The 23,527-nt window shown below is 52.9% G+C and overlaps 1 protein-coding gene across 3 annotated transcripts in view; it reads left to right on the forward strand.

Annotated features, from left to right (window-relative positions):
* The first annotated feature begins 5,230 nt into the window (after positions 1–5,230).
* Positions 5,231–23,527, forward strand: part of PHLDB1 (pleckstrin homology-like domain, family B, member 1) — a 40,705-nt gene continuing 22,408 nt past the window's right edge. The window contains exons 1-8 of one of the 3 annotated variants that reach the window (XM_006833888.1): positions 5,231–5,318; positions 6,170–6,293; positions 7,235–7,405; positions 16,354–16,479; positions 18,079–19,427; positions 21,626–21,907; positions 22,287–22,427; positions 22,519–22,656. In XM_006833888.1, coding sequence (XP_006833951.1) covers positions 5,259–5,318; positions 6,170–6,293; positions 7,235–7,405; positions 16,354–16,479; positions 18,079–19,427; positions 21,626–21,907; positions 22,287–22,427; positions 22,519–22,656 — 2,391 coding nt within the window. In that variant the 5' untranslated portion in view covers positions 5,231–5,258. The remainder of the gene's footprint in view (positions 5,319–6,169; positions 6,294–7,234; positions 7,406–16,353; positions 16,480–18,078; positions 19,428–21,625; positions 21,908–22,286; positions 22,428–22,518; positions 22,657–23,527) is intronic. The other 2 variants (XM_006833890.1, XM_006833889.1) reach the window with 2 other exon arrangements.

Here is a 23,527-nt window from a genome sequence, read left to right on the forward strand (position 1 = left end):
CCAGCCCCATTTACTTATACAGTCCTCAGACTGGCGGTCACACACACGCCTCCACTCACACGCACTCTCACAGGCAGCCTTCACTCATACGCGCACCACCTCCACTTACACACGCAGCTCTGCTCCCACCCCACGCACAACCCTAACACACGCACCCCCACTCACACGCAGCCCTCCCCCCCTTCCCGCAGCTGCCCTTCCGGGAGCAGGGGGTGTCTGCGGGGCAAAACAAGCGGCTCCTTCTCCCTGCCCTCCCAAAGAAAGGCCGCTTGTCCGGCAGTAGGGGTGGGTGGGGCGGCCGGGGTAGGCGGCCCAACACTGAGGCCTTGTCTCCCCTGGCGGCCCCGGGCCGGCCCCGGTCGCAGCGGTGTAAGGGGCGGCTCCCTTGCGGAAATCCCATTCCACTCCTACCAGCCGATCTCGTCCAGGTGCAACTTTCCCTCCCCCCAAAATAAAAACCACAACACAGAAACCTCACTGACGTCCCGCTTTCCAGCCACCCTCTCTCTCCCCATATCTATTCTCTCTGCCCCATGCGGTCTCTCTCCCACTTCTGGATCCCTCGGCCTGTCACCATTTGCCCTATTTCTTTCAACACCTCAATCTCCCCACCCTTCATTTTTCCCTAGTGGTTACTAATCGGGCTGCTAATTTCACGATCAGTAGTTCGAAACTACCAGCTGTTCCGCGGGAAAAAGAGGAGGCTTTCTGCTCACATAAAGATTTACAGCCTCGGAAACCCTGTACAGGGTCACTATGAGTAGGAACCAACTCCACTGTACTTAACAACAACCCTCAATACCCATAACTCCTTCCCTAGTCTCCCGTCTAGCGTCCCCCACACCTGAAGATCCGCTACCCTTAGTCTCTCCCCACCCAATATCTTTATTTGTCCCCCAATCTCTCCACCTCTCTATTCCTCTGTCTCCCCCAACCTCCGGGTCCCTTGGACTCTCTCTGTCCTCTTTGTCCCCTCCTCCTTCCTTCTCTTTCATAGCCTCTCTTCCTTTCTCTGCCCTCGGACTTTCCTTCTACAATTCTCCTGTTCCCTCATCCCTCAGTTTCTCTCTTCCCAGGTAACTTCCAAATCCGTTCCCCTGCCTTCTCCACCCCGACTGCACACAGATTCCTTTTTCTTTCTGCTGCTTTTTCCTCATCCGCCCCCAGGCCTTCGCCTCACCCCCTTCCGCCGCGTTCCGGAGTCCCGCCCGCTGGGCTCCAGCCTCAGTTTCCTTCCCTTCCCGACTCCTTCCTCTGCCCTGCCCCCCTCCCCCATTGCTCTGGAGCGGATGTGCGTGGGGATGACCGAGGGATCCCAGCTCTGCCCCGCCGGCCTCCGGCCATATCCAAACAACAACGCCCGGGTGGAGGCCGAAGCTGCTCCTTTGGGACACAAGTGAGGGCCGGGAAGACCCCTGCATGGGTTTTCCGGGAGCACCTAGTTTAGGATCAGTCATCTAGGGCCCGCTTTGGTATTCTGGACCTCCTTCAGTGCCTGTTGGTTCCAGAACTTTTTGGCCCTTCCGCGGGCCTCCCTCCACTCATTCAAGTGTCGAGATGCCCGAGGGGTGCGCGTGGGCGCCCAGTGGGCGGCCTGGAAGCTGCATAGGCCATCTCTCGTGGTCCGGCTGTCCGCGCGTTCCAGCCGGGGCCCCTCAGTCACCTGTCAAAGCCCCAGCCTCGCCTCACTCGGGGGCCCTCTCCGCTCCACGTCAGATCCAGACACCGAGGCCTGTGCCTGCGAAGGCGCTTGGGCATGTGTTGCCGGCGGGTGTTGGGGTGTGTGTGTGGGGGGGCGGGGAGCGACAGGGTCGAAAGCCTGGGCGGACCGCTGCGCTTCCTCCCATTGGAGCCAGACGGCACTGCAGGGCCTTTTTTTTTTTGGCCACGGGTGGGGGGTAGGGCGGGGTTTCCTCAGACAAACCGCCGGAGGCCTGGCCGGGCCGGGGCGAGCCTGGCGGGTAATTACCGCCCCCAGTAGTGGGGCGCAGCCCTGCCTGCAGGAAGCTGGCCCGCCGGGTCGTGGGCGCCCCAGTGCAGTGCCGCTTGGCCGCCTTGGCCCCGGGATGGGGTCGGTGGAGTGAGCGCTTTTGTCAAAGCACCGCCTGAGTGCTGGACGGGTTGGTCAGGTGTCTTTTTCCATTTCACTTGGATTCGGTTTCTAAGCTGGGGTCACAGCTTGCACCTCCCAATCTCTACATCTCTTCTTATCTTTTCGGTTTCTCTCCATACCTCTTTCCTTATCTCTCCCTCTCCTTTCACCTCCTTATACCCTTTTCTTCTCAACTCGAATCACTCTTGTTCCCCATCAACCTTATACCTTTACAGTTTTTAGCTCCACTTGAAGTTCTTCCGTGTAGATAAATGAGAGAGAACTCCACAGTGCCTCATAGGGTGCTAGTGACAAGTACTCCAATTTGATAGTGAAGTAACTGAGGCCCAGACTGGTGAAGTGACTTGTCCAAGGTCAGGAAGTTCATTATAATAACTGACATATTTGTAGTGTTTTGTATTTCAATTGTACATTTAACAGATAATTCCTTTTTTAAAAAAACTTAAATAAACAGTTTATGAGGTGTAATTTATATGCCATAAACGCCATCCATTTAAAATGTACAATTCAATGAGTTTTAGTATATTTACAGAATTGTGCCACCAACATTCACAATTTAACTTAGAACATTTAACAAATGGCTTATTTACAGTCACTCCTCAGTCCAGCTCTGACTGGTTGCATCAGAGTCATGGTTGATTTCTAAAGTAGGTGTTAGGTGTCCTCAGTTGGTTCCGGCTGAGTTCTGTACAACAGAACTTGTAAGGCCCAATCCTGTGTTGCCCTTACAATCATTCCTATGCCTGAGCCCATTATTGCAGCCAAGATGTCAATCCACATTTATGCCAACCAGGGATTCCATACCTAGCCCTGTTGTTGTTACATACCACCGTTGAGCTGGTTCCACCTCACAGCGACCCTGTATAGGGTTTCCAAGGAGTGGCTGGTGTGTTTGAATCTCCAACTTTGGGGTAGCAGTCCAGTGCTTATCATACAGCGTCATACCAGGACTCCATACCTAGCCCTTGTTGTTGTTAAGTGCCATCGAGTTGGTTCCGACCCATAGTATAGCGTTTCTGAAGAGCGACTGGTGAACTTGAACTGACTTCCTTGCAGTTTAAACAAAACTTTGCAGTCCTGAACATTAACCCACAGCACCACACCAGGACTCCATGCTTAGTCCTAGGCAGCTAGTTATCTAATTTTTAAAAACCATACTCTAGTTTTATAAACGAATAAACTGATACTCAGAGAAGTAACTTGTCCAAGGTCTCAAAATTAATAAACAAAAAAAAAAGTCAGGGTTAGAATTCAAGGTTCTTACAACCCAGCCTTGAGCTTTTTCCAGTAAAGGATGTTGCTCTCCTTCACTGTTATATCTTTTTTGGTTATTCTTACACTCTCTCTATAGTAACTCCCCATCCCTAACCTACCTTCTCTTGCTGTTCCTCCCTCAGAGAATGCTGGGGGGAGTTCCCTGAGTGGAGGGAAGCTGTGACTTCTCACTCCCAAGAAATAGTTCCCCAAGGCAAGGCCTCCTGGGAAGGTGCCAGAAAGGCTTGGTGTAGGTTTTCTTCTCTGGCAGTCTTGGGGCGGGACCCAGGTCCTGTTCCAGCCTCTCTTCCACCAACTTGGGTGGAAAATGGTGACAGAGATGATGTAGTGCTGGCCCGGAAGGGTGGAAGCTGGGAGGGTAAAATTAGTAACTCCATGGCTAAGGCTCTTGGGCCCAACTTCCAGGGTCAGACACTCCTTGGAATATTGGCTTCTGTTGCTACTTCCCTGCAAGTCTCCTGATAGGTGGCTGGAAGAAAACGGTGGAGGGAAATCCTGCTTTCCCGGGTCTTCCTTTCTTCCCTTAGTCACATTCTTCTCACTTTTCCTCAGTAATACTTCAGCAGCAAAGGAGAAGTTTAGAAGCTTAGCAAGTAGGTCAAGGGATGGCATTTAGGTGTGCATTTAATACACAGAGGTCTTTGCACGTATTTCTCAGGTACCAAAGATGTGAGCCAGGAAGACAGGGTGGGTCAGGAGAGTCAAACTCTGGCTTTGAAAACTATTTTATCCCTGAACTTCCTATAATAGCAAGTCAGGTTAAGAATCTAAAAGCCCTATATTCCCAGTATTAGTCACCATTTTTTTTTCCTTTGAAATTGGATTTATTTGTTGTTGTTGAAAATATACACAGCAAAACACACACCAGTTCTCTAATTTCTACATATGCCGTTTAATGACATTTATTGTCAGAGAAAGATGAGGCTTTCTGCTCCCACAAAGATCTACTTTGTTATTGTCAAGTGTATGCCGTTGAGTCGATTCTGACCCATAGCGACCCTGTATAGGGTTTCCAAGGAGCAGGTAGTGAGCTTGAACTGTTGACCTTACAGTTCAAACGGCTTTGCAGTCTGGTGCATTAACCCACAGCGTCACACCAGGACTCCACAAAGATCTCCTACAGCCTCATAAATGCTATGGTGGTGGTGGTGGGGATCAGTGTAAGTGGGTACCAACTCCACAGTACTTAACAACAACAGCATTGTGTTCTTCTGAGTTATGTGACCATTCTCATCTTCCTTTTCTGAATTGTTCCTCTGTCATTAATATAAATTCACTGCCTTCCCTAAGATTCCTATCTAATCTTTAAACTTGTTGTTATCAGTCTGATCCCATGTAGATAGTTCTTGCAAGAGACTACTGAGTTTTTGTTTTTTAGCTGATTGGGTTGGGGTGAGGATACAGAATTGGAGACTTATAAGAATAGCTGGGTTTTGCTTGTGGTGTCTCCTTTAAGAAAACATCCTAGTGAGACTCCTGGGAAAAGAGACAAAGGAAGAAGAGAAGAAGGAAAGGTTGGAAGAGGGAGCTGCTGTCTCAGGTCTGTCCCCTTCCTGGGGACCGTCTAGCTACCAGGCTCACAACAGAATGTCTTCATTCTGCTTTTCCTACCACAGTAGATTTTCCCCACTCTGCTTAAGTGTCTCGGTGGCTAAGAGTCCTCAGGTTGCCAAGTCCTGGGTTCTGGGTATCATAGGATAAGAAGGCACAGAAGTACAGGTTGGGCCAGAGTGGGTGGGGTATATATGCTGTGGCTGAAGACCTGATGCCTCCTTCCCCGTGGTGGGAAGCTCTTCAGCCTGAGGGTGCTGAGAGGGATGGTCTCACTTGCTTTCCACTGTGCCCATAGGAGCTCTGGAGCCCCAGGACCATGGACTCTCTCAATAGGAACCAAGTAGGCCCTGGACGCAAGACCCAGGCGTTGGTGCAGGTAAGTGGGGTTGGGTGCCTATGGGGGTGGGGGTAGGGGACAGGGCTCCAGTAGCTGATGAGGATGTGTTTGGCTCTTTTATTCACTGTGGTCTCAGCCCAAGGATGAGAGCAGCAGTTCTGTCCCTCTCTACCCTTCCCCAGGTCCCAAGCCTATTAAGGATTGAGTCTTTATCTGGATCAGGTTAATTGGTTCTCTCAGAAAATACCCTTTGAAAGTCAGGAAGCAGCTAATAGATAGACCTGGAGCTGCTTCACTCTCCTTATTCCACACTCTCACCCTCCCTTGTGATTTAGTTTGGTAAGCAGTGACCAAATGGATTCCCAGGACCAATCTACAGTGAGCTCTATTGACCTTCCTCTACCATTTCCCCATGGGACCCTGGTGGTACAGTGGTTATGTGCTCAGTTGCTAACAGAAAAGTCAGCTTTGAACCCACTAGCCTCTCTGTGGGAGAAAGATGAGGCTGTTTGCTACCATTAAGATTTGTAGTCTTGGAAACCCTATGGGACAGTTCTACTTTATCCTCTGGGGTCACTATGAGTCAGAATCACCTTGAAAGTAGTGAATTTTGGACAGTAGCCGCTTCTCTTTATCCAGTGTCCCTGCCCTCCTTCCACCTGCTTACTTCCCCTCTTCTCTGTTTTAAAGGACAAAAGGGGCAGTTAAGCCAAGACTTGAGATAAATCCAGGGGGACCAGTTAGTGGCCTAGATTCAGCTCTAATTATGATTTAGTGGAATGCTGCCTCTTGGAGAGTTGAGCCTTCTTCAGGACTGGGGAGAGTGCTGATGTTTAGGAGCTAGTCTGGAGTCTCTAGCAATGCTCATTCCCCACCTCCACCACCTTCAGAAAGGACCCTTGGACCTGATCGAGACAGGCAAAGGGCTGAAAGTGCAGACGGACAAACCCCATCTGGTGAGCCTGGGCAGCGGGCGACTCAGCACGGCCATCACCCTCCTGCCTTTGGAGGAAGGTGAGTTCTGACAAAAGACAGGGCATCTGGTCCTACCTACCACCTCTCCATCCTTGTAAACATTCCTGCCCTGAAGTCCGGGCTTCTGCATGTGCTGGTAATGTTCACAGTACCTAAATAGGAGACTGTGCCACCTACAGTTTGCTTCCCTGGGCTCTGCCTCCCAGATTGCCTGCCCTCTGGCTCCATTACAGGATTAAAGATCAGTTTAGCATTAAGGAGGATAGCGCTAAGAGAAACAGGAGAGCACATTGCTCTTAGCAACCAGTGTGGTCCAGAAGAAAGGGGCCCACTCTAGGTAATGCCTGGTGTGGGAGAAGGTACTAGTAGAGAATGAAAGGATAGGAGGGGGGCAGGCCTCCCAAGATAAGAACCTGGCATGGTGCCCCCCTTTCAGCTTCTGCCCTGCTTCTTTAAACTCCTGGCTTCACTGGTTGCCAGGGTGATACTACATTCCCCACATTCTCCAAATACCAGTCACTGGGGCTCTGCTGGGGGAGATGTTTGTGTGTGTGTATGTGTATGTGTGCCTAAGTAAGAGAGAGGCTGTGTTGTAGATAGAGGGAGTAAGGGGAGGGAGGGAGAGGTTACTGGTGTCAAAGGGATAGAAAAGATGAAGGAAGAAAGAAGAATTAGAAAAAGAGAGAGTCTATAAAGAGGAAAAAGGATTTAAATTTGGGGAGAGCAAAGGAAGGTCTGCAGAAAAGAGGTTCCCCCTCCTACAGGGCATTCCCATCTCTGGGCCAGAATTTCCTCTGCCTAAGAGGAGCTCCCAGACTTGCTGCCTGGACCAGTTACAGAAGCCCTTAGGGATGGCCATAGGTGGACAGTGATTCTCTCTGGAATTGGAGGTGGAAATAGACTTTCTTGTGGCCCTTGTTGTCCTTTCCTGCCTCCTCAGCCTGGTCAACCCCCTGACTCAGTTTCCTTCTTGTTTCCAGGGAGGACTGTGATTGGCTCTGCAGCCAGGGACATCTCACTGCAGGGCCCGGGCCTGGCTCCAGAGCACTGCTACATCGAGAACCTACGAGGCACCCTCACCCTCTACCCTTGTGGCAATGCCTGCACCATCGATGGGCTCCCTGTTCGGCAGCCCACCCGGCTCACTCAGGGTAAGGTTTGATACTCCCAAACAGAGGGGGTCTCTGTTTAGAGGCTTGTGCATATTAGATGCAGGGGATGGTTGCCATAGCAATTCTCTCAGTGGCCTTATTGGGGCTGGGGAGGCCAGGCACATCTGAATATGCCTGAACATCTCAGTTTCTACCAGTATCCAGACCTATCTTTAACCTGCTTTTCTTCTCCGTCATCCCACCCTACCTGTCCATACTATGGGAGGAGAAGAGATCCAATTCATGATATATAAGGGCTTGGGGAAAGATGTGATGATTGTTGAGGGGAGAACAATTGGAGCACTGAGAGGAAACAGAGGCATTATTCTATGGTGCCAACAGGAAGTTGTTTTGAAAGCTGTGGAGGTAGGGTAGTGGACAACACTCTTGATGAGGGTAGGGCAAGGACAGAGTCTGACGAGAAGCCCACTCCTGTCACGACATTGGTAACAGTAACTTTTGGATTACCGAATATGGTTACCACCCAGTTTCCAAAGCCACAAACCATTCTGTTAAGAAAACTGGGTCCCTTGTTACTATAGTTACCAGATAGACTGAGGATGGATTGGCTCAGGTGCTACTTGACAGACCAGATGTGTTCACTCTAGAAACAGGTTTCTGGGAATCAATTCATACACAGAATTGTCGGAGTAGGGGAATGAGAAAAGCAGCTTTGGGTGGAGGTTAAGGCGGGATTAACACTGGGACAGGGGCTTTGTTTGAACAAAGCCTGGCTTTGAGCAAGAGGACTGATGGCTTGGCATTGTTTTCTGGGTACTCTTGTTGTCTGGAAGCTCTTTCCTATGGAAACCTCCTTTTGTTAATACTCTTCAAGGCCTTTAAATTCAATTCCCTTCACAGCATCCAGGAGACCATTCCATGCCCCATGGCTCTCTTCCTGCTCTCAGTGGGGCACAGTTGACGTCAGGGAGGATGATTGGACAGCAGCAGCAGGAAAGCCTTTGGCTTCCCCAGGACTTCCAGATCTTTGCTTCTAGATGAGAGGAGGAATTCCCAGAAATTGAGGATGCCATCTGGTTCATGATGGTTTTCTTCAATCTCAAAGAAAGTATCTTCCCCCAAGATTTGTGGAGGTAGATAGAACAGCAAGGAGAGGTAAAGACAGACTTCAAAGAAAGCTGGTATAAAAGTGGTGTGGTTGGAGTGTCTGACTTACTCTAACATCAGGAGGGGAAGAGAGAATCACCAACACCATCAGCCCAAAGTTGATTCCTATAAGGTGGTCGTCAAACATATGTTATTCTCTCCAACGTTTTTCACCAAGTCTGGCACCAGCCATCCTTCCCACAGCACTCTCAGTTTCTCTACTGTGTTTGGTCATTCATTGCAATGGCCACACAGAACTCATAGACAATATTCAGGATAGTGGGGTTTATTAGGAAAGTAACAGGTTACAATTCAAGATCAAAAACAACTCAGGATATAGTTCTTTGGTCATGACAACTTCTTGGCTGTGCCCACAGCCAGGCCTCTCCCTAGCCCTTAGTCTCTCAGCCAGTTGGCCTCCCACCCCCTCAGGCCTCTTGGGTCCCTTGGGGCAGCTGGCCTCTACCCTGCTGGGTAAGTGCTACAGAGCTCTTTGGCTTTACTGATAAGAGCCCAGAGGTTCTATACTCCACTAGTCAGCCTTGGCCTGAAGGTACTCAGCTCACTTCCTTTGTGAGTTGGCAACTCCAGCTCCATAGACAAGTGCTTGTTGTTGTTGTTAAGTGCTGTCAAGTCGATTCTGACCCATAGTGACCCTGTATAGGGTTTCCAAGGAGCAGCTGGTGAGCTTGCACTACCGACCTTGCAGTTCAAACGACTTTGCAGTCTGACGCATTAGCCCACAGCGCCACACCAGAGGCACCCTATTCTGCCGGCAAGCTTCCTGCATAGACACTAAGTCCTCTTGCTCTGTGAGTTGGCACCTACTGTAACAGGGGGGCTGGTCTCCTGGTTTTGCGGTTGCCATTTCTCTGCTTCTGATTCTCATTTTCCTGTACTGTCTCAGGTGTATAACTCGCTATCTCCTGAGTCTAGGAGTCTCGTCTCAGAGGCCCTGGGTCAAAAGAACACACTCTGCTCCTTCTCTTCTTCTTAGTTAAAACTGACCAATCCCCTCATTAGGGTTCCATCTATCTTATTTACATTGTTCCACACCCACAAGGGAGCCATACACCTTATTTACAAGCTATCCAAGCCCCTTGGTGGACTATAAACACCTCATTTGCCAAGTTCCATCGAGTTATTTGGTAGGAGTTACAAGACCTTATATGAAAGAAAAGCCATATAAAATAGGTCCATCACATTACAGTTGAAGAAACAGCCCATCCCTTATTTTCCCCCACCTCAAATCACAGCTCATTCATGGTAAGAACATTCTTGCCATTCATATTGTGGACAGAGTAGAGAAACTGGTGCTCTGTATACCTTTCTGTCTAGTCTCCCCAGTGCACCATTTAGCTCTCTGGGGAGAAGGTGGAAATGGAGCCAAGATGGAATTCTTGGGCATTTCCTGTGGCCCCAGTGACCCTTCCCAGTCAGAGGCCTGCGCCCTGCCAAATATGCATGCTCCCACTCTTTTCTGACCCTAAACCCCCTTCCCTTTTTCTCTTTACCATCCTCATAGCCCTCTTGTCTAGGCTCGCCTGTCTCAGAAGCTTGGCAGCCTGGAGAGGGGTAGGCAGAGGCACAAAGAAGCGGGTGTTCTTCTCCCCAGTCCTCCCCCTCCCCTGAGCTCCAGGAGATGAGGGTTTCCTTGTCTCATCTCTGGAGCAAGGCACCAAGCCCAGCCCTGCCTGGCCCCACTCCGGACATTCTTGGGAGTGCATTTCCCTGGAAACTGGGTGGCTCAGGGTACATGTGCTATCTCTGTGTGTCTGAATAACTAGAGTGTGTTTATGTATCTCCAGATGTGTTTGTAACTCTGGGCTTGTGTATATCGATGTTTGTGTCTTTCCTTGTGTTGATGGATAAGCATATTCATAGTGGTTGGTAGTAGGGAGCAGGGGTGAACTCAGGGCTACTATATGTACCAAAGTATCTCTAGGTGAATATGAGAACTCATTGGTCACATGCCTTTCTGTGGGCATATGTACAAGAGGAACATTTTCCCTGCCATGCTCCCCTAACCCAACCTTACAGAGGGGACCTTTCTCTTTAAAAACAGGATTACCCTGAGAATAACAAGGACCCCACTCTGTCTGGACCAGGCCCTAGATGCATCATTCTGGGCACTGTGCCCAGCCATAGGTAACTTGGAGAAGCCCATTTCATGGACAGCGGAGATGGCAGTGACAGGCTTTTCTAGCAGGACTATGTTTAGGTGGTGGTGGGGGGAGCAGGCAGAAAGCCAAGGCCAACCTTTAGCCTAGAGCTAGGGACATGTGAGCGTGCATTGAGGGAACAATGAAGGTCTTGATTTCATCCCTCGCACCCACCAGGTCCCTTGGCATGTCCCATGTCCCACACTGCCCTCTTCTCTACAGCCTGCAAGGGGTAGGTCTGGGAATAGGACCAAGGAAATGAGGAGGAATCTCAGTCTGCGTCTAGGCTGCCCCACCCGGGACCACAGTGCCAGACCACATGAAAGATCCGGGAGGGACTAAGCAGGGAGGACTCAGAAAGCCACACAGCGCAGGGCCTGGGCTGTCTAGACAGTTAGTCCCCATCCACTCCTACGATTTGCTGCCTAGTCTTCACAGCTCCTTCATTCCTTAAGCCCTTCTTTGGTGGGTAGGGGCTTGTGTGAAAGTCAGCAGGGAGGATCCCAGAGCAAGGTTGTGTGGCTAGGATTCCTGGGTTTTCCAGCTCTCTCCCTCTGGGATTTAGGACATTAACCCTCTCCCTTTCCTACCCAATTGTCAGTGATTCCTTCTGTGAATTGGGTGTGAAACCTTCAACCCCCTGTAAAGATCTTGACTGGTAAATATCATGACTGATAAAGCTCAAAGGAAGGAGAAGCCCTTAACTTACTACTTTCTTGTGCCTGCCTCCTGCTCAGTTGCTCACTGGCAGGCATCCTACGCATCTGTCTGGGTCTATCCAGCTGACTGCCACAGTTTCCATATGGATGAATCACTCTTCCTGAGATTTTTTTTTTTTTTTTAAAGGATCTCCTTTATTTTGCAGGACATTTGTGCACGGGTGTGCGTGTGTAGTATGGCAGTGTAGGTAGGTAGGTAGTATTCAACAAGGATGGAAGCCACTCTTCTGTGAAGGTTGATTTCCTATTTCAGTCACTCCAGGGGCTAAGTGAAAGGATGTCTGTGAGTGTGTAGACATGAGGACAGTTGGTGTCTGTGGGGATGTGTGTGTGTGAGAGAATAAATGCGTGAAAAAACAGAGCATAGAGCATGTACTTGACTGGGGTGGTTTGAGTGTACACATTTGGCATGGTGTTTGTGTAACTGAGCCAGCTTCTGTGTGTATTTGAGAGAGGGTAAGGAGCTCTGGTAGCGTAGTGGTTACAAATGGGGCTGCAAACCTTATGGTTAGCAGTTCGAAACTACCAGCTGTTCCGCGGGAGAAAGATGAAGCTTTCTGCGCCCGTAAAAATTTACAGCCTCGGAAATCCTGTACAGGGTCACTGTGAGTCGGAACCGACTCCACGGCATATAACCACCAACCACCATGTGGGATGATGTAAGTTGCTGAGCATATAAATGCTCATGAAGTTCTTCTGACCCAGGCTCTGGAACAAGAGGAACTCTTTTGGGTTCCAGCTGGGTGGTAGGAACCTTCCTGACTGAGAACTTCAGCCTGATCCTGAAGGTCCTAGATGGGTAGGGTACCGTAATGGGGACTAGATGCTATGGCTGGGAGGAGGCAAGGTCAGTTTCTGAAGGCCCAGGGAGTGGACTGACTGGGAAGAGGCAGTGCCTGGGTTGTGGAGAGAGCCTTGGGAAATGCAGCATTTAGGATGCAGACAGGAGCTGAACTCCAAGCTTCTCCCATTGCACAGAGCACTACCTTGACTTGAACTCTAGGGGGTGGGGCTTGACCTTGTCAACAGTGGTTGAGTAATGGCCCAGCCAGCTCCCTGGGAGTTCCACTCTGATACATGGAGTCACAGAAAGTCAGAGCTGGACCTCTGAGGTCACTGAGTCCAGCCTCCTCATTCTGTAGATAAAAAATACAAGGACACAGGTTTTGTTTGGCCCAACGTTGCCCAGCACAGGGGATAGAGCTGGCCCCCAAACCAGGTCCCCAGGTGCACCAACTTCCTACCAGAGGGGGATCAAAGTAAGACCCCCAGTGTCTCTTCACTGCAGCCTACTGGCTCTTCACTCTCTAGCTTCAGTGTTGACATTTCATATTTCCTCGTCCTGGTGTCACAGTAGTTAAAGCACTCTGTTGTTGTGGTTAAGTGCCATGGATAGGGTTCCAATCCATAGCGACCCTGTATAGGGTTTCCGAGGAGCAGCTGGTGAACTTGAACCGCAGGCCTCCCGGTTCAAGCGGACTTTGCAGTCCACTGCATTAACCAACAGCGCCACACCACGAGTCCTAAAACATTCTGCTACAGCCAAAAGATCAGTGGTTCAAATCCATCAGTCGCTTTGTGGGAGATTGTGTCCATAAGGATTTGCAGCCTTAGAAACCCTATGGGACAATTCTACTCTGCCCTATAGGGTCACTTTGCGTCGGAACCAACTCCCCCGCAGTGGGTTTGGATTTGACTTCACCTCCGGTGAACCTTTCTTTCCTCTGCTGCCCGACTTTTACCCCAGTCCCCAGCACAGAATTCAGGCTCTGACTCCCTAATTCTATCCCTCGCCCTGCCCCGCCCTCTCTATCCAGCTCCCCTCTCTTCTCCTCCATCACTTCCTTTTCCCCTCCTCCTCTCCTTTGTCCCTCCCTCCCTGGCTCCCTTCCCCCGCCGGTGGTGGCCGGCCCGCCCCTCCCCGGGCATTGGCGGCTGCTAGCACCCTCGCAGCTCTCTCGGAGCCTGGAGCCCACGGCGCGGGAGGGTCGACCCGCCCCCTCAAAGGCCAGACCGGGAACCTGGAGGGCCGAGCTAGCGGAGGCGCGCGGCCCGGAGGTCCCGGCTGGGCGGTGAGTCCTCAACCCCCGGCAGCGGATTGGGGGCAGCGGATTGGGAGCGGCGGCCTTTCGGGGTGGGCGTCTGCAGAGGAAGGGGACCTTGGTCCCCCTTTGGGGGCTTGAGAACGTGAGGTCCCGGACATTTCTGAGTGTGGGGTCTAGGTTTGGGGGCACTCGTCAGCGGTGCACCCCTCATCTTCCCGTGTCCTAGGAAGGTCCCCTCCACAGATTGCCTCTCCGTGGGGCGAGGGGTCCTGGTTAGGATGAGGGGAACCTGGGTTAAGGCAGGGTGGGTCTCTGATACAAGGGCCTAGGCGCTTTCTTTCATTGTCCCCCTCACCCAGCCTCCCTTTGGCCATTCTATTTGGGTGGCCAGCAGGGCAGTGACTGCCACTCTGTGAGTGTGAGTGAGCTTGTAGGTCTATGAACATGGGAGTGTGACTGTGTGAGTCTGTGTGTCTGTGAGGTGTGTGTATTTCCCTCAGAAATAGGCTCCAACCTCTCCTTTTTCCTTCCAGATGTGCAGCTCCTTCCTCACCTGCACACAGCTGGGCCCTGATCCCCTCTGAGGATCTAGGATTTGGCTGATGGAAAGGGTTTCTTGGATTTCTTGAATGGGCTGGTGTTTGGGGGTATGAGGCAGGAGTGGACAGAGAGGTTTCTTCCTAGAAACAGGCTGGCCAGGCCCCTGAGGGCAGCAGGGGCCAGAGTTGGGATAATGCTTGGGGCCCCTGAGTGCAAATAGAAAGTTAATTTGGGCAGGAGCTGGGCGACTTTCAGTCCTGCTGCCCTCCTGGCGCTCTATTAATATGGCTTCAGCGCTGTTGCCTGGCATTGCCTATTTATAGCCTAGAAGCAGCATGGCCACACCCCCAGAGCAGAGGAGGGGGCAGGAAACTCAGTTAGGGGCTAGGGGGTGGAGGGTCCTTAGATGCCAGCAGCCTCCTTGGGTGGGCCTGGAGCTGTGGGCTGAAATCCACCCAGTCTCCCCACCTCCTTCCACACCTGGCTCCTATCACCCCTCCTCTCATTGTCCTAGGGTTGAATGTTTCAGTCTAGACCCAATGAACTCATCATTAATTACCTTGTTAAATGACTGAAAAGGAGGGGAGGGCACTTTTTGAAACAGCTGTGGTTGTAATTAGATGGATAGTGTTGGTATTATTTTTTTGGTTATGATTACTCTGGGATCCTCTGATTGGTGACTTGGTAGGGATGACTTCCCCTCTCCCAACCACCCATGCAAACCCCAATCCATCCCGCTGCTGTTGTGTGGATTCCAACTCTTAGTGACCCTATAGGACAGGATCGAACTGCCTCAGAGAGTTTTCAAGGCTTTCTAGAAGCAGACTGCCACATCTTTCTCCTGAGGCGCGGCTAGTGCTACCACACCACAGCTTAACCACGGTACCGCCAGGGCTTCTTAGAATAATTGGTACCCGCCTATCTGGGAAGATCTGTGGGTGTGCCAAGGTAGTGGGTAGCTTGTCCACTATGACTGTCTGCTGTGAGGTTCTCAGCCTGCTAGCTCCCACACCCTACAACAATGTCCAGGGTCCCAACAACAGGCTTCTGAACTTCTCAGTAGGGGCCTTCCAAGGTACCCACGTGGTGGCTCAGGATGCCCCTTGCCCTTGCAGCCTGCCTGAGCTGAACTGTCTCAGCGTCCAGGAATGTAGGCGTCCTTGCCAGTCTCAGCATAGACTGGCATGAAGCTTGGGGTGCCAAGTAGCACCAGATTAGGTAGACAGGAGGCTGGGGCCTGGGGGCCCAGAGTGTGGGCAAATTGGAAGGGTGGGTGGATGGTAGACAGCATCAGGGCTCTGGTTTCTCCCAGCATAGCATCATTTGAAGAGGCCTCTAGCACCTGGTATGGCTGAGAGGAGGAGTTCTACCAGCCAGGCTTAGGCGCCTGTGGGCACACCTGCTGCTGTACACACTCCTGGTGCCCCTGGCTACATTTTCTGGCTCCCACAGCACCCCCCCCACCTCCATGCACTAACACTTCCTGGGCAGGACTGGGCATGTGTCTATTGGGAATGTGCTTGGCTGAAGCTGTGCTCAGTGGCTAGGCTTGGCTAGATTCCAGGGGAGACCAGGGAGCAGAACGATGTCAGGGCAGAGGGTGCTTTGACAGAAAGAGAGAAAGTGGCTGAGTTCTTCCTGGGCCACACAATGAGACCCATTTCTGTGGTGTTAATCCCTATGCATAGTGACACTATAGGACAAAGTAGAACTGCTCCTTAGGGTTTCTGAGACTTTAAATCTTTACAGGAACAACCAGCCTCATCCTTTTCCCTTGGAGCCGCTGGTGGGTTTCAATCACTTACCCCACGGTGTTCCCAGGGCTCCTGCACAAGGATAGGAACCAGGCATGTTACCTCGTCCCCTATCTCAGAGCGCCTTTTGTGATCTTGAGAGTTGTGGCTGCTCAAATTGTCCCGTCCATTTAAGGGGCAAATAGATGAGTCATTTGGGGAGGGGGGCGGGTACAGGTTGGGATGAGGAGACATGGGTGCCCATGCTTTCTGAAGCTGACTCACATGCACTGTCTTATTAATCGGCACCATCAGTGATATAGTTCCATTTTTTCTGATGACAGAACTGGACTCAGTGAGGTGAAGTGACTTCACCTCAAGCTCTCATAGTCATTAAGAAGAAAAGGTGTTAGGAGTAGAACTCAGATCTTAGGATTCTTAAACTAGGGCTCTTTCCATTCTGCTGTGTACTATGATGCCCTGGAGGGCCCTGCCTTAGACATCGATGGGGCTGGGTGCCCTGTAGGATACTTGTGAACTGTGTGGACACTGGGTGCTGGCAGGGACACCTCTGGTGAGCATGCTTGTGTTGTGGATTACTCAGATCCGGCCTGCCCTGTCAAGCTTTTGCTTTCTCTGCAGGCTGTATGTTGTGTCTGGGTCAGTCCACCTTCCTCCGCTTTAACCACCCGGCTGAAGCCAAGTGGATGAAGAGCATGATTCCAGCAGGGGGCCGGGCCCCTGGGCCCCCCTACACCTCTGGCCCTGGTAAGTACCCCAGTGAGACAGAGGGTTGGTGGTACCCCCTGCCTTCTTGCCCACACTCTGAGTGTCAGGGAAGGACAATACCCATGATCTGGGCTCACTGCCACCAGCCATGGGCCACTGGTGAAGAATGCCAGGCAGCCGGGCCACTGGGAGAGATCCAAGGCAGTGCTGCTTGGCTGGAATTGGATAGTCATGTGCCCAAGGGATGGGGGAGCTCTGCCCGTCTCAGCCCCCACAGCCCACCCAAGTGATGCCCCACTGCCCTGGAAGATGCCACTTAGTGTTGGGGATCCTGGCCCTTTGTATCCAGGGAACCAGCACCACCTGGACCTTAACCTTGAGAGTGGTCTAATGGGCAGACAAAGCAGTAGATGGTACGCTGGTGGGTCCCACCTGTTGGTGCTCATGTCCTTGGGCCCTGCCCCACCCCATGCCAGGCCATGCCAGCTGATGACTCAGTGGAGCAGCTGCAGTTTGTGTGTGAATTATTGATCCCCAGAGGAGAGTTGGTGATTGTTCCAGGGAAACAACACAGCCCCCTCGTTGGCCCAGCTGCCTAGTCAGGGGGCTGGGTGCAGACTCCTGACCCAGACTTTGTGCTGGCATGCTATGGGATGACCAATGCCAACACGGTGCCGGGGCAAGTGAATATGTCAGCTAAATCTAGTGGGCTGTAGCATCAGTAGCATAAACAGACTGGGGACCTGGGTGGTTCCTGGGATCTTCAGTCTCCATGAAGGCCTCTAACTGGGGTCCCATACAGTCCCCATAATTTTGGACCAACACTCGGTCTTGCAAAGGCTGTCTCCCCTACACCCTCCAATCTTTTCTACCCCTGGGGGCAGGGAGAGGATCATAAGCCTGGGTTCTCTGTCCAGTTCCTGGTTCATTTTACCCTCACTCCCACTATCCGCCTTGTCACACGCTCCCTCAGCTGTTTGGGGGCAGTGATTCCAGGGACTCCTGGTTCGTTGACTGTGCCTGGGTCAGGGCCAAGGCCGGCACTTGCTGGCGAGGCTTAATGGGATAATTGGAGGCGCTGAGCTGCTCCCAGTTGCTGGCCAGCCTGGCTTCTAGGAACCAGCCATTTGCGCCAGACCCCTCCCCTGCTTGTGACTGGACAAAGTGGTGCCACACACACCTCTCATCCCGCCCAGCCCGGGAGGCTTTGTTTTTCCCTGGGCCTGGGGGGTGCCTTGGAGGATGTCCTATTAGATTGGGAAAAGGTACATAGCAGATCCCCAACCCCTTCCGGAAGGAGAGGTATAGAAGGTTGGGGAAACCAAGGCAGAGTAGAGACTAGTACAGGATGAATCAGCAACAACTAGGCCTGGAAGTGCCTGGCATTGTCACCAATTCTGCATTGAGTCATCAAATATTAGGGCCAGAAAGACTCTGCCCATCCTATTTCTTACAGAGGGGGCACTAAGGCACATAGAGGGCCAGTGGCTTGGCTGAGGTTGCACAGCTGGTCAGTGTCAGAGTCTCTACAGCACTGCCATGCTAGGAGGCCGTGTGGGGGTGCCTCTATGCTATGCGTATACAACAGCTTCCCAAAGTGGAGACCAGGACCTGAGGCCTCTTTGCCTTTTCTCTCAGCTGAATCTGAAAGCCTGGTGAATGGAAACCACACCCCACAGCCTGCCACACGGGGACCCTCTGCCTGTGCCAGCCACAGTTCCCTGGTAAGCTCTATTGAGAAGGACCTGCAGGAAATCATGGACTCTTTGGTGCTGGAGGAGCCTGGAGCTGCTGGCAAGAAACCTGCTACAACCTCGCCACTGTCGCCGATGGCTAATGGTGGGCGCTACCTGCTGTCCCCTCCAACCAGTCCTGGAGCCATGTCTGTGGGCTCTAGCTATGAGAACACCTCACCAGCCTTCTCTCCGCTCTCCTCACCAGCCAGCAGTGGAAGCTGTGCCAGCCACTCGCCCAGTGGGCAAGAGCCAGGACCTTCTATGCCCCCGCTGGTTCCCGCTCGCTCCTCTAGCTACCATCTGGCTCTGCAGCCTCCACAGCCCCGCCCAAGTGGTGCCCGATCCTTGGAGAGCCCCCATCTGAGCAGGAAAGGAGGGCATGAGCGGCCTCCCAGCCCTGGCCTCCGGGGTCTGCTGACAGACAGTCCTGCGGCCACTGTCTTGGCGGAGGCCCGCAAAGCCAACGAGAGCCCCCGGCTGGGTGGGCAGCTGCCCGTGGTGGCTATTAGTCTGAGTGAATACCCTGCTTCCGGTGCCCGCAGCCAACCCACCAGCATCCCAGGCAGTCCCAAGATCCAGCCTCCAGTCCCTGCTCCCCGCAACAAGATTGGCACACTCCAGGATCGCCCTCCCAGCCCTTTCCGTGAGCCACCAGGCACTGAGCGGATGTTGACAACCAGCCCCTCACGCCAACTTGTGGGCCGAACATTTTCTGATGGGTCAGCTACTCGAACCCTGCAGCCTCCTGAGAGCCCCCACTTGGGTCGGCGGGGCCTAGACAGTATGCGGGAACTCCCTCCCTTGAGCCCATCACTGTCCCGCCGGGCTTTGTCCCCCATGCCCACCCGGACAGCTCCGGATCCCAGACTAACCAGGGAAGTGGCAGATAGTCCCCGGCCCCGCCGCTGGGCAGCCCATGGAGCATCACCAGAGGACTTCTCCCTGACGCTGGGCGGGCGGGGTCGCAGGACACGGAGCCCCTCGCCCACACTGGGGGAGTCCCTGGCACCCCGCAAAGGCAGTTTTAGTGGCAGACTGAGCCCGGCCTATAGTCTGGGATCATTGACTGCGACTTCACCTCGCCAGAGCCCCCGCGCCCAGAGGAAGCTCTCCAGCGGGGACTTGCGGGTGCCAGTTACCCGAGAGCGGAAAAACAGCATCACAGAGATCAGCGACAATGAGGATGACCTCCTAGAGTACCACCGGCGACAGCGGCAGGAGAGGCTCCGGGAGCAGGAGATGGAGAGGCTGGTGAGTGGATGTCAGGAAGCAACCTGCTATCCAGGGCCTAGGCAGCCAGGCCAGCTGGCAGAGTGGGAGGGGACCTGGGACAGGGCCTGGCCTTTTCAGGCTGCTCCACTTCCAGGGTCCACCTTAATGCTCAGTGCTTCCAGGTTCTGGTTTCCTGAAGAACTTTCTTTGCAACATCGAAGGCTTTCTTTTACTTGCATGCTAATTTTACATTGATTTTTATGGGCACAGCTTCTGTTGTAATATATAAATTAAGTATTGCTTTAGTTGCCTAAGCACAGTGACTCGAGGAGAACACTCCCCATTGATGGTGGGCCCTTCCTTTTCTCAGTTTAGAGATCAGTTTTCAGGATGAGAAGGCTGAGGCTCAGAGTGCAGTGAGCTCTTGGAATCCAAGTCTCCTGTCTTTCTGACCTTGACTGAGGCTTATTCTTTAGAAAAGTCCCTAATTCTTCTTTCTTGCTGCTCTTTGACTTCTACAAATGGGTGGTCCCGGTGAGCCCAGCGGGACCATCTGGGAGTGGAGGGTGACAGGAACAGGGTGAGAATGGGTGAGCAACCTTGGCCTGAGCTGGGCCTCGTCTGTGTGATTGTGTGCATCTGTGTGCATGTGTGTGGGTGTGTGCAGGGGCCGGGTGTGGCTATGGGCAGCTGTCTGGAGACAGGAGCTGAGCTGGGTGGGGGCCAGGATTCCCCAGATAGCATAGGGAGTGCAAGGGGCTCTGGTGGTGTGTTCACACGAGGCCTAAATACAGAACGAGAATGGGTTTGGCCCCTCCCAAGTCTTCTTGCCCTTCAGCGCAGAATAAAGCTCTTGAGGGTTGATGATGGGAACCCTGGAATTGGACTGAGGAGGAGAACAAGAACTGAGGAGGTTTCTCTGGGGACAAGGTACAGTTTTGGTTGACACTGTGGGCAGTGTGTTTGTTTGGTGAGGGAGAGATGAGGCAGGATTCTCCGTCATTTCCTTTGCTACGTGTTCTCATTAATATTATATTCCTTTCTACCGTGGCCTAAAGAGAGTGCTTGGCCCACATTGGGGTTGAATCCTGGAGGAGGGCCGTGAGCCTGGTACAGGCAGAGTGGTAGCCCAGACCTCTTTATGTCCTCCATCCAGTCTTCCCATCCCCCATCCCATACACAAGTACACACCTTCCACCAGTCCTGACCTGCCCCACCTGCCACTTTAAGTCTAGTAGGCTGCTGCCCTGCCCCTCCCTCCCCACCCAGGCTACTTATCTGGGTCCTGGGGCGGAGGCTGGCACACTAACCCAACCTCCTGGATGCTGGTTCCTGGTCTCTTTGCCATGGAACTGGACATGCAGCAGGAGGAAGACTAGGTAAGCGTCTCAGGATCTTAGTCAAATTGTAGGTGGTGAGACACTGGAGGAGGTCAGGGGATCCTAAAGAGCCATGGGTGCTTGTCTGGGCCTGGCACATCTTCAAGGCTTGGTTTTTTTGAGTGGGGGTGGGGGATGCAGGCAAGGAATAGGACTGTGACCATCCCTCCTTGGTCATTGGTGGGAGGGGGGGTCACTGTATCTGTGTTGGAGGTGTGTGTGTGTGAATCAAGGGACAGGGCCATGAAGCACTCCCACCTGTGATTTCTAGACCAAGCAGTCACCTGTTCTACTGATACAGAGCTAAGGGCTGCCTGAGAGGGACTTGGAGTTGAGAAGGGGACAAGGATGACTGGACCTGGGGCTTGACCCACTGGATACCATGTGTGTCTGTTGCCCGGTGTGTCCATGCCACCGAGCATGTCTTTTCCTGAACTGGTGTTCTCCACTGTATGTGCTAGACTGTGTTTATCTGTGTGTGCGTGCCTGGTAATGCAGGGCCAGAATGGATGTGTGTCAGGTAATCAGTGAGATGGTCTTTGTGCATCTGTGTGCCCACGAACGCCTGAGCATCTGTGTCTAATGGGCCTTAGTCTGGGTGGGCTGTGTGTCCATGAGGGAGCCTCTTGTGGGAGAGAATGAGAAGGAAAAGGAAACAGGAAGACGGGAGACACTAGCCATGTGGGCAGGTGATCCAGCAGCTGGGCTCCTCCCGCCCACCCGCCTTCCCTATGCCTCACCGACACCTTTGGCTGGGGCTCTCTGAGTTCTCCCTCCTGCCAGGACACTGTGCCTGACTCTAGCCCTAGCAGAGAGCTGGCCTCCCACCTCATGCCCTGCTCTGTTCACCCTGTCCAGGAACGCCAGCGTCTGGAGACCATCCTGAACTTGTGTGCTGAGTACAGCCGGGCCGACGGGGCCCCTGAGGCTGGGGAGCTGCCCAGCATTGGGGAGGCCACTGCAGCGCTGGCCATGGCCAACTGGAGACCCCCAAGGGGCCTTGCAGGGACTGTGGGGGCTTCTGTCCGGAGCAGCGAGGAGCCTGGAGGTGCCACCCAACGCCTTTGGGAGAGTGTGGAGCGCTCAGATGAGGAAAATCTCAAGGAGGAATGCAGCAGCACTGAGAGCACCCAGCAGGAGGTGGGAGGGACCAGCTGGGCTGGGGTCAGCCTGCCAGGAAGCGGAGGCCTAGGGTGGGGAAAAAATAGAAAAATCAAGTTTTGGGAAGAGACTGAGGTCCAATGGGGTAAAACTAAGGAGGCAAGATAGGGGAGGTGTGTTAGTGAATTTCCAGGCTGTAAATATGCTTTATGATCTTGGGGCCCCACCCCACCCTGACATTCAATGGTAAATCTTTATTTCCTCGGGCTGAGCCCAATTGTGCCCCAAGAAGGGGAAATTTGCCTCCTGTCTCAGTCCAGCTACCCCACCAAGTGCTCTTGGGAATGAGGATCCATTTTCTTAGTCTGACCCTGGAAGGTTTCAGGTGTCTCTAGCTGATGACTTCCTTGCCTTCTAGCATGAAGATGCACCTAGCACCAAGCTCCAGGGAGAGGTGCTGGCTTTGGAAGAGGAGCGGGCTCGGGTGCTGGGGCGAGTGGAGCAGCTCAAGGTCCGTGTAAAGGAGCTGGAACAGCAGCTGCAGGAGTCTGCTCGGGAGGTGAGCCCCAAGGCCCCCAAGCAGAGGCAGGGCCCTCAAAGATGGGCCTGAGCCCTGCAGCTTTGATATAGACCCTGGTGTCTGCTCACAGGCTGAAATGGAGCGGGCACTACTGCAGGGGGAGAGGGAGGCTGAGCGGACGCTCTTGCAAAAGGAGCAGAAAGCAGTGGACCAGCTGCAGGAGAAGTTGGCCGCCCTGGAGACGAGCATCCAAAAGGAGAGGGACAAGGTAACTCACACCTGGCCTGGCCCAGGCTTGGGTACCAGTGTGCTGGGAGAGAAGAAGGAAATGCCTTCTCTGGGGTCCTGCACTCTGAGCTCACCTTGTTTACCCTGCAGACCAGGAGGTCTCTGTGCCTCTCCAGGGTCAGGAGACCTTGACCTCTGTGAAAGGTACCAGCTTGAAGGGTACTGCCAGGGGTTGGGCTGGTGTCTGGGGCCTCCTCTGTCTGGGTCTCTGTGCTACCTCTGGGTGCATGGGTGCCTTCTAGGAAGTGCCAAAGCCCCCTCTTGGGCAGTGAGCACAGTTCACTGGTGCTGGGGAGTGGTTCAAGTTTGGATCTGACCAGCTGGGTCATGTTCTTCCTCTAAGCATGACTTCAGTGCTTAGGACGTGGTCTTTGGGAGATGGCCCTCAGGCCTCGACTCCCCCTGAGCCTTCAGGATCTGCAGCCTCCTATCCCAGATGGTCCCAGCCTGCAGGGGCCATGCCACCACACCCAAGGTGTCCAACAGCGTGCCAAAAGTTAAGAAGTGGAGAGGGGCCATCTATTTCTGGATTTGACAGTATTTTTCCAAGAATTTAATTTTCCTCCTGGGTTTTTTAATTATTTTTTTTAGTATATCTTTCTCCTGTCTTCAATTTTGAGGCTTTTTTGAAAAAAGAATTCTTTGACCCTATTTTTTGGAGCTTTGGCTCTGGCCCCCAAAACCACACTCCCAAATTCTGTGCCAGATTAACTCCACGCTTGCCAGCCAGGCCTGCACTAATGCTCCTCTAATCCCTGTGCTGGGCTCTCTGCATGCCCCTAACTGCCTGTACCACCCAGGTAGTGCTGGGCCACACCTGCCTTTGCACTAACTCCAGGGGCACTTCTGTG

Source organism: Chrysochloris asiatica, unplaced genomic scaffold, assembly GCF_000296735.1.
Source record: "Chrysochloris asiatica unplaced genomic scaffold, ChrAsi1.0 scaffold00008, whole genome shotgun sequence".
In the NCBI taxonomy this organism is placed as follows: Eukaryota; Metazoa; Chordata; class Mammalia; order Afrosoricida; family Chrysochloridae; genus Chrysochloris; species Chrysochloris asiatica.